The sequence below is a fragment of the Simochromis diagramma genome, unplaced genomic scaffold, assembly GCF_900408965.1.
Source record: "Simochromis diagramma unplaced genomic scaffold, fSimDia1.1 OVJJ01000603.1, whole genome shotgun sequence".
Classification (NCBI taxonomy): domain Eukaryota; kingdom Metazoa; phylum Chordata; class Actinopteri; order Cichliformes; family Cichlidae; genus Simochromis; species Simochromis diagramma.
This window is the reverse complement of record NW_024387414.1, coordinates 22,196,970-22,207,571: the sequence shown is the minus strand read 5'-3', so window position 1 is coordinate 22,207,571 and position 10,602 is coordinate 22,196,970. Positions and strand designations below refer to the sequence as shown.

The 10,602-nt window shown below is 42.9% G+C and overlaps 1 protein-coding gene across 7 annotated transcripts in view; it reads right to left on the bottom strand.

Annotated features, from left to right (window-relative positions):
• Window positions 1–814: 814 nt before the first annotated feature.
• The window catches only part of cbfa2t3 (CBFA2/RUNX1 partner transcriptional co-repressor 3), a 41,723-nt gene continuing 31,935 nt past the window's right edge, over window positions 815–10,602 (bottom strand). For 4 of the 7 annotated variants that reach the window (XM_040011295.1, XM_040011302.1, XM_040011300.1 and 1 more), the window contains 4 exons: window positions 10,413–10,481; window positions 9,638–9,691; window positions 7,756–7,946; window positions 815–6,355 (listed from right to left, as the gene is read on the bottom strand). In XM_040011295.1, coding sequence (XP_039867229.1) covers window positions 5,963–6,355; window positions 7,756–7,946; window positions 9,638–9,691; window positions 10,413–10,481 — 707 coding nt within the window. In that variant the 3' untranslated portion in view covers window positions 815–5,962. The remainder of the gene's footprint in view (window positions 6,356–7,755; window positions 7,947–9,637; window positions 9,692–10,412; window positions 10,482–10,602) is intronic. The other 3 variants (XM_040011297.1, XM_040011298.1, XM_040011299.1) reach the window with 3 other exon arrangements.

The window sequence follows — 10,602 nt, the reverse complement described above, 5'->3', positions numbered from 1 at the left end:
TTTTGTATGTGGTGTTATGGTGTTTCCACGTTACAAAACTATGACATCACTACAATTTGATTGGTCTCTTGTGTTGTTGAACCTGGGCAAATATTAGATTTGTTGACAGACCTGTCCACCGTGTGCCTCATTATAAGAAGGGAAGAAATTGATTTTTTTTTAAAAAACCTAGCAGGTGATTCAGAAGAGGTTAAACGTATAATAAGATTTAATCAGACTATTACATTTACTTTAGTATAAAATCCAAACCAACGGACACTGCACAAAAGACCTAAAAAAAAAACAGCTGGTGGGGTGGAAAGGGACAGCTCAGGTTGAGCAGTCTGGAGAGAGTTAGAGAGGCAAGGCTGAGATGATTTGGACATGTGCAGATGAAATAATAAACAGGAAGACCAGACAAAGGATGTTGAAGATGGAGCTGCCAGGCAGGAGGAAAAGACCACAGAGGAGATTCATGGATGCAGTGAAGGAGGACATGGAGAGGGTTGGTGTGACAGGGGGAAATGCTACGAATAGGGTCAATGGAGGCAGGTGTAAAGATGGAGATGGAGTGATGCAGCCGAAAGAAGAAGAATTAGTAGAAAAGGTGACTTTAACATGAGACCAGAGTTGTTTAGTAATGTTTTTGTGTGTCACTGTTGTAATATACTTACATAATCTTCATGGTATGTCTAGATTTTTTGGTGATATGTCAACATTTGGGATGATGACACTGTGTTAATAATTATTTAATAACAATGGATCAGTTTCATTTTCTGGGCATGTAATCTTAGAATATTCCCACATTTGAAAAAGACAAGAGAGAACAGCAATGAATACTTCATTTCATGTTTTAATTACACAGTTACATTGTTCAACACAGACAATAACCTGAATTAGAATGTTTTACAGCTTCACACATCCAACAGAGCGAACAGTTAAAGAGCGGTATTAGCAACAGGGAGGAAAGCATGCAAGAAATAAATACAAATAAGAATTGAATTCTTCTGGCACAGTTTACTTCATCTAAAAATGGCAACAGGACCGTTTGAAGAGGGAAATTAAACAAAAGGGAAAAGATCTTCAAAGCGCCATCCTTTCCTACAGAAACATGTTTTTCTGTAATAATGTATTGCACATTACAGTATAGAATGCTTCCCTACACATAAAAAACCATAAACCTTTATTCAGTTTATGTAAAGATAAAAACAAGACCATCCTGAGCCATGGCTTTTGGGAAAACAAGTTCTGTATCCACTGTTTGCCACCTTAGCTTTCTACTGTAGCTATATATTGGAGCCTGTTTCACAGGAAGGACAAGTCAGCGTCACATCTGATGAGCTTTGAAGCTTCTCTGGTTGGAGTTGGGAGGAACAAACACCAACCTGCTAATATCTGTCTTCTCTAAACATGTGTTTTGCCCATATCATGTACATAGTTAAACAAATAAGACACATGGCCAATGCAAAGTGTTTGGAGACCCTTGGATGGTATTCACAACAGCAGAGCCCTTATGTGTTTGCCATATATAATATCTTCACAGAGAAAAGTAAATGACACCACAGCACTAATGCACTAATTGCATTTGTTTCATTACCCCAGCTGATCTTCTGTATCCTACTGTCCACTGAACCCAGGAGGAGTGAAGGACAATTTTGCTCTTTCCTGTGCAGATTCGAACTGCAGTCTCATATCTCACGCAATCAATCACAGCTGACGTTCTCTACTGCTGGGACATAACACAAAAATTAGAACCAAAGCGAAATTGAACTGAGATGGATGTAGCTTTTGGTTGTGTTTTGGTCATTTATAATGGTCTGTTGGGTTTGGCTTTGTTTCGTTTATCTGAGGGCTTACTCACAGACATGGAGGCACACACACGAGCAGCGCGCTCGAAAGATGAACGGAACTGCCGCCACAATGTTGCGTGAAAGTGGATGTTATAGAAAAACGTGTCACTGTACTGCAAAAAGCTGCTGCTACATACTGTGAATCAATGTGCCACTGTACACGGCCTGGGATGTTTCATTAAAGCTCTGAAGGTTTCAAGTAGTTTGTACAGAGACATAAAGAAAAAAAGACTTACAAAAACACACACACACAACCATATGCACACACACGCACACACACCATGCATTCATTTTTATCTCTGCAAGGCTTTGTGACTGTAAGAACACGCAATCAGTAGGCTGTTTGAAAGGAGAGGCTTCTATTATTTTTACAGAAGCACTTTTCAGTATGTAGACAACAAGCGCTTTGATTGCTTGAATAATAATTCTACACTTCTGAAACTCAGCCGGTTCATTGAGGGCGGTCTTCACTCCTGGGCTCTGAGCGTGTGTATTTCAGACACTTTGGTTAACTGGTGTAGCTGAGCTCTAACCTTTATTACTTCTGGTCTGCTGATTCACACCATTTCAGAACCTACTATGGCAATACAGGAGTACTTTGGTCTGTGCTTTTATTGGTTTTGGACAACAAATGGCATGTCATGGTCAATTCTCTGATCGGTTTGGTAATACGGAGGTCTGACTGCATGTGTGCCTGTTACTAAATTCTAGCAGTATCAGCTTTTTAGTGGGATGTGTTTTAAAAAAAAGAAAAAGAGAGACACTAGGGTCTGAGAGGAATAAATAGATTTAAACATTATGAGTAAAGACAGTTCTCTACAACGCTATTTCCTTTTATGACGACTTTTGAGCGGGCATGTGTGTGTGTCTCCATGTCTGCTCTCAACCCAGCTTTTCAAAGTCCAGGTTAACCTCTCCTGGTGGTTAGCTGTATGGTCACAGGAGGTAGCTAGTGTGAAGGGAGGGTTGTGAGCAGTGGTTTGTGGTAGCAGTGGAGGAATTCGACATCAGGGTAAAAGGAACAAGTCACAGAAAAAGAAAATAGGCTGAGGTCAGCGCCTTAACATGGTAATTCTAACACACATACATAAATGCTACACACGAATGAAGGGGTACCTTGCAGCTTATGTCATTTGAAATATGGTCTCAGATAGTCAAAAAAAATCAATCCAACAAAAACTAAAAAGTAACAAAGAGTTTTTGTTTTCTCATGCCCCAACTGCAAAAACAAAGTTACTCTTTTTTCCCCATTTGGTCCAAGCAAAGGACGCCAAGCATGTAAGCTATACAATAATCAATATAAAATATGCACACACATTTTTTCAAGGCTTTTTGACTGTTTAGTATTCTCGTGTTAACCTTATTGCTGAGGCGTGTGGGAAAGCCTGGAAAAGAAAAAACAGCGCGAAAGAAGTCGTGCTACTCTCTTGGCCTGAAACTAAAGACCTGCCCACCCCCCCCCCCCCCCAGGTCAGCAGCTTATACTCAAATTGTGTCTTTACAAATGAACAATAAGCAGCGAGGAGTAAAGAACAACATTTTAAAGATTGGGTATCAAATTAGATTTGTCATGTACTGTAGCTTAACACTGGCGTATCGCTTAATCCTGCACCATGGGAGAAACAAACACTGTTAACCACATGCACGCAGACTGATGAGGACCAAGAGAGAGAGGATCACTACAGGGGCGCTGGAGCTAAACGGCTGGTAAGAAACTGAGTGCTTGACGTGATGTGTCAAGTATGACATTTCCAAAAATTGGTGTAAATGAGAAGAAAAAAACAAACTAATTGAGTTACCACTGAGCCTTTCTATTAATACACACTGTTGAGTCACCTACTGCAGGATGCAGAGCTGTTTTACCACTGTTGCCAACAGTTTCCTCCACTCGGAGTCACATGACACTTTGATTTGAGTGAAAATTGAAAAAGTGTTTAACTTGTATGAGAGAAAAAAAATTTGATCAATTTTAAAAACAAATGTACTGTGAAAAAAAATCTGGACATTAAACTTTAAAGGTTTCTGTTATTTGGCAAACACATTTTTGGACCTCTTTAAATACTATGTACATTCACATTAAGTTACTGATGTTACTTTAAATATATTTATATGTATCTATATTATATGACACCCTATGGGCAGTTGCTGAGGTTCCATTCAGTAGCTGAATTCTCTTCATATTGCACCTCCGTCCTCTCACTGTCTTACAATGCGAGCAATACAAAATATTCTACAAGAGGGGTTTCCATCTCATTGATATAGATTCAACAAATCAAACAATAAGTACAATGCAGGCCTTCCTCTCATAAACATAAGCGTCCTTGCTCTGTCTTCACTGCTCAACCCGAACTCAAAGGAGGAAAGTGAAAGGTAGCAAAACAAAAACAAAAGTCCGTCTTTCCGGATATACACAAGGGCAGCACGTGTGGACATCAGCAACAAGAGACATTATTGAAAAATGAAAAGAGGAACGATATCTACAAGCGGGTTCAGCCCTACCCGTGGGGCTTGCTTTGTGGCTCTCTGTCCAAAGCCAGCGGAGGGGTAGGGCACATGTGAGTCAAGTAGTTGGGGAAGAACATGGAAGGGAGGAGAGGGGTGAAGGGAGGTAGAAAGAGAGAGGAGAACAAAGTCTACACCGCCCTTTTTTAGGCTCTGTCTTGTGTTTATCATGCTTTGGAAAAGGAGGGAGTGAATGTAAAGGTAATTCCTTCAAAGATCTCCTCGCTGTGGAGCGTAAATTAAAAACAAAACAAAAAACAACAAAAACTTACAAACAATCCTTCCACGTATCTCCATAGTTTGTAATGCCATCTTGGACAATGTTTTCAAGCTTGTGTTGAGGTTTTTTTTTTCTGTTTCGGCAGCTCCTTTGCCATGTACACACCATCGTCTCCTTTGAGGCTGTGTAGCTTTTTTCCTTCCTCTTTGTCCTCTCTACCATTTAAACAAAAACACACTGTTGCAGGGTTTCCATCTATTTCATTAAGTCTTTCTTGTAGGTAAGTTCAGAGCATTGTCCATATTCACTAGTCTGGGCCGTCTCTGAGGAATCGCTGTACTTTTACCCAGACTGCAGGAGGCAGCTGCACATCAAAGCAGGTCACAGTTTGCTGTCTCTGGGTCCCGTTTTGCAGCTCCTCTGCAGCCCGGTCGTCTCAGGGCTGGCTTATCTGCTGAGGAGGTGATGTTGCTTTGTGTTTGGTTACAAGATGAGTGCTTCTCTTTATCGCTTACTTACTCACTTTGGCAGTGTAATACAAAGGTTTGGATCATGTTATTTTTCATCTTTGAAATCATTTGGGTTCATAATGGTGCAGAGAGGTGAGTCCGGTGTAGATTTTCTTGGCTCGCTAGCAAGGTAGTTAGCAGTTCAAAATTAAGTTATTTTTTTCATATCATTACTGTTATCATAATCAACGTCAGCATCATCGCTATTATTCTTTATTTCGAATATTTGGACTTCTCTTTGTTTTCCCTTAAAGCCAGAAAGCAACTTTTAATAAATACTAAGCTGTGTTTCTGAGGAATTAATCGCATCCCAACTTTTACCCCTTCCCTCAAAAATAACAAAAAAGGTATTATGCTCCTTGCCTTTCTCCAATAGGATACTAGAAAAAGTCCCACATCTGGGAACTGTTTGGACTGTTAGTGCACATCTCAGGGCTCATCTCATTGGTGCTAAATTAAAGGGAAATCCTATCCAGGTGCTAATCGGCCTAGTCATCCCCCATTGATGCTGCCTCCTCACAGCCCTTATAGTGGACATTATTTACCATGCTTACGTTACTGAGGGCAAATCTTCAAGTCAAAGCTCATGTTCTCAGCAAACACATCTGATATGTTTCTTCAACAGAGAAAGGAGACACTGCACTCGTCATGCTTTACACTACATTGAACCCCAGACCACAATCTTTGTATCTGTGGCTGTGAAAGAGAAAGTATTCTGGAGGAAGGTGAGGAAACAAGTCCATCATCAGGTTAAAGAGAAGACGTTAAAGATCGGGATATGAGGGAAATAAGAGGTAAAGGAGGGGACTGGAGCAGTTTGCGATGAAGATTCCTCAGTTTGGTTTTGTGTGGAGTGTGAGCGCTGTCACTTCGGTATGCAGGGAAGGGACGAAGTTCAGACGTCAGCGAGAGGTGGCATCCAGTAGTGCGGGGGTGGCTGGAGTTGTGGAGCGAGAGGCACTGCTGGAACTGCTCTCTTTGGGGCTGGCAGAAACACTTCCGCTGCCGCTGCCGGCCCCTCCCGCAATACTGCTCTGGGCTGCGAGTGACAGGGGTCCTGGAGGAGTGCGCTCGGAGTGAGTTGGGGGCGCGCTGGAGGAGGCGGAGGAGCTGGAGGAGGGGGTTCCTAGAGGGACACTGCTGCCCCCTGGCAGCCCCTGAAGGCCTTGACCACAGACGTGGTGGTGCTTCTCCCAGTCTTTGTGTTGGCAGAAGGAGCCACAGTAGCGAGCTGTGTTGCAGCCGCTGCACGTCTCGCTGGCTTTCCTCCCACAATTCCAGCAGCTCTGTTGAGACAGTAGGGAGAGAGTGGGTCGATAAAAATAAGTCTATTTTGTACTCAACCAAGCAGAGTTTACACTTCCTAACGCTGCAACAAGAGTCTAGATTTGCCAACAGGAAATATGTTTTTTCTCAACTGCATTACTTTAATATGCAGCTTATTTTTCCCAAAAATATTACAGTATCGTTACGATGTAACACAGTGTGCCGTTCGGGTGATATGAAAATAAAACAACAACTATATTATACCACAAGACTGCACAGTAGGTATGTTCCTCAAAGGCATCAGCTTTTACATTTTTTTAACTTTATTCATCAAAAACAATGCATTACAGTTCAGAATACTGTATTTTTAAAACAATTTCTCACATTGTACATGTTAAAACCTAAACTAAGTGGCATTTACAAGCCAGTTTGTGTGTGTCATCCACAATTTGTCTGCTCCTCTTTGCATGGGGATTCGATGTTATGGATTTAATTCTTGGTCCAAGGCCACTGGTTTGTGTTACCAGCAGGTGGTGGTCAACTGCTCACTAATGGCCTCAGCCTGGCACTCTGCTCCAACCATCTGGGTCTGTCTGCTTTTATTTACACAGACAACTGGACTGCTTCTGCAGTAATGATGACAACATGCTGCTGCTGCACCAAACCGAGAGAAGCCAGCTGCATGGATGCAAGCTAATGCAAGGTAATGTCATGGTCCTGAGTCTGTCGACTCAGTGTTTTGTGTTTCTTTATATTATTCTGTGTTCTTGTTTATTCTGTTATATCTTTTGTTAAGGTTTGCCATTTGTTAGGGTTTTGTTCTATGCCTGCCTGCTCCCACTTCTCCGTGTTCCCTCTCTGTCCATGGTGTCACACCGTATGCCCGTGAATCTGTCTGTTAAGTTCAGTGTCTTGTCTGGTTCTCTGTGTATGTGAGTGTGTTCAGTTTACGTTTCCCCTGTCTCGTCAGCTCTGATTTCTCCCAGGTGTGTTCCCCTCCTGTCTCTCATCTCTTGATTATTGCTGTGTGTATTTAAGCCCTGTGTGTTCTCCTGCCTGTTGCAGTTATTTCCCTGCATCACCCTATGTTGGTTCCCTGAGTCTCCCTGCAGCTCCATTTCAGGTCTGCTTGTGTTAGTTTTTCCCAGTTTTATTAATCTTAGGTTCAGCACTTGCCACCTCCTTTGCTGTTTGTTCTATCTCTGTCACAATAAAGCTCACTCTCATCAAAGTCAGTGCTTGCATCTTGGGTCCTACGTCCAACCTCCACTTGTCTGCCACTGCGGACGTGACAGGTAAGGGGAGTGGAGCAAAGGGTAATGGATCAAGAAAGCCTTAAAACAAAGGGCCTGATGACTGATTAAGGAATTTAAAGTTCCAATGAGAGAAGGATGAGGCAATATGTCGGTAGGGGGTCTATGATACTCACTTCACTGGAGTCTTCCTGCTGGTTGATAACTGTTAATGCATCCTCAGAGGCTTGTCTCTTGGCTTCGGCCAGTGCCCTCTCCATTTTAGAGCGCTCGGCAGAAATCATCTCATGAGCCTTCCTCTCAGCGTCTGACACTGCTTTCTGCAGCTCCGACATCGCCTGTCGTTTCACCTCATTCACTGCTTCCTCTGAGAGAGAGAAAGAGAGAGAGTGTTAGTGCTTATGGCCATCGTCCCATCCAGCCTGCTCTGTCTGTCATCCTTTATTAAGGCTCTTTAAGCTGCCGTCTTGTTGTAGCGCGGCAAACAGATGTACATCATCCAAGATTTAAAACTTTATGCCAGGAGAAGTGTGAAAAAAAAGAAAAGAAACCAGACTTCAATAATTTATTCAAACACGTCTGGTCACAATCATTTTCAGAGCTGACAACAGCAGATGTCACCAACTCGGTTGTTCATCAAGCACCCTGAATGAATTGTCATCCTATCACAAGAACAGTTTTACCAGAAACTGACAAGAGTTTACAGTAAAGGGCGAATAATTTCCCCCCGCAGCCGGCACACATATCTCCACCGGCTGACTTCCTACAATGTAGGCTTCATCACATGGTCTTTTGTTTTTCCAGCAGGAGTCCACCATATGAGTAAGGAGGCTTTGTTTTTATAACAGGCAGGTGGGTAGACTCCTTTCCAGATGGCAGTCTAAAATAGAAACTTCCTGTAGTTCCTTCTCAGTAAGAAGCAGAAGTGATTACGTTTTGTGGTCTTTCATTACTGGCCTCGCAGCGCACAACATGTTTTCCCGTAGGACTTCATTCGCCTCGGAAATAGTTTGCCAAAAACACACTGTTTAGCATTCAAATGCTAATGTGGTATGTTGCGATGACAAGATGTGAATTCCTCTAACATATTTTCTACCAGCAAAGACAGCAATATTTTCATACATTGAATAATATTTCTCCAGATAACCCACATGAGCCAATTATAGCAACGTGCGCACACGAATAAAGACACAAATGACACCCTAAAGTGGATTGCTAGGCGGGTTAGACGACGCAGTTCTCTCCCCTGCTCAACATTTCCTCCAGTCAATGTTTGTTTGAAGGGGAACTCATAAATAACTGTCACTTTTCCTCGCCGCTCCACTCCAGTTGTTTCAAACTACTGTGCAGAAAGATAGGGAGTGAGGGGGAGCCTTATCCACACTTTGCTGCTGTGTACATGCGCATGGCAGCGTGTGCATGGAGCTCTATGTGAGCTTGTGTGAATTCAGCGCTCTTGTGCTAAAAAAAGTTTGCATTCTGTCAACGCTGTACACATATAGTTACACTTAAGGCACACGTGTCTATGCTGTCCCACATCCTGTCATTCCCTCACTACCTTCATTTTATTCCTACTCCTCCCCCCTTACACCCCTCCTTCTCCTCCTCTTCTTTCTTCTCTACCTTGCAAACACTATCTGCATTATTCCAAGCTTCTCAATTATCTGGCCTAATGCATGCACCACTAAGATTAGTTTGCAAATTTAATTAATTCTTATCAAGGAGACTGCATAGCAGATGCTGGGGCAATTAGCACTTAATGGAAAACACGGGGGCAGCAATATTAACGTTTTAATTCTGCAGGGATTTGGCAAGTCCCTGAGATGTGTTATTTCTGTCTGCTTTTTCTCACTTCAGATCTTATTTTTCAAAAGCAATGCAGTCTCTCAATGTGAACCAGACCAGAGAACACGTGTCTGGTTTTAATTAAAAAAAGCGAGAGGTGCCGCAGCTACATCAGCACAGACTACCAGGGTGCTGAGATAGAGCTGACACATATGCACATACACGCACACAAACATTGGAGGTGAGATGCTGGGAGTGAGATATGTTACTCACCCTGCTTGTTTTGGAGGTGCTTTAGTGCTGGGGAGAGCGGGATGCTTGTAGTACCTGTATGAAAAACAACTGCAATTAAAAGAGCCTTTTGCTGCCGGTGAAAATGCAGCACAGTATTTTGCAGACAGCAGCAGCATCTATTCCTCCGCAGGGTATTGGAGTATGAGTGCAGCATAATGGTGCTGGGACTGAGGTGGAACAAGGGCTGAACCAGACCGCTCCCGGGACAGGCTCTATCTAACATGCAGGTCCCATGCGGTGCAACGCTCCCACCTGCTTCCTTTTGGCAAAATTAGCCAAAAATAAAGCTTTTTTTGGATTTCTTCTTCTTTTGTCTCTATATCTCAGCAGTTTGTTTCTTCTTCCCTTCAGTCAAAGGTCTGTGTATGAAATGTGAGTGGAAAAAGTGGGATAAAAATTCAAGTTCTCCCGATGATGGAGACCAGTTAAAACTCCACCTTGTGCTGTGCTGTGCTGCCGCGGCCTACCGTAGGCCCACTGACTGCATTTTCACTGCAGCTTTAACTGCAGTGGCCTTTCATGGTGGTGACAGATGGAGGGCATTTATCCTAATGACACAGAGGACATCCAATCCTCTGGCCTGATGGACCTACAGCTGTAAGGCCTCTGCTCTGTCTGTCTGCAGCCGGGGTGAGGGCCATGAAAAATGACGACAGTGTTTGTGTGTGTGTGTGTGTGTGTTTTGTTAGTCTGTGTTAGGTCAATCACGGAGACAATAGAAAGAAGAAGAAGAAGGAAGATGCTTGACTCTTACCAGCTTTCCTCCAGATTTCTTCCGGGAGGTATCCTGAGGGAGGCCTGTGTAAGAAGTCTCGATGGATCTCTGAAACACACACGCAGGCTCACACTCAGTGTCGATTGCATGCACACGGAGACAAACTGTTGATCTGCTCGAACACACATCCATCCATGACTGCCCTACAATTTCCAGTTCTATTTTTGGA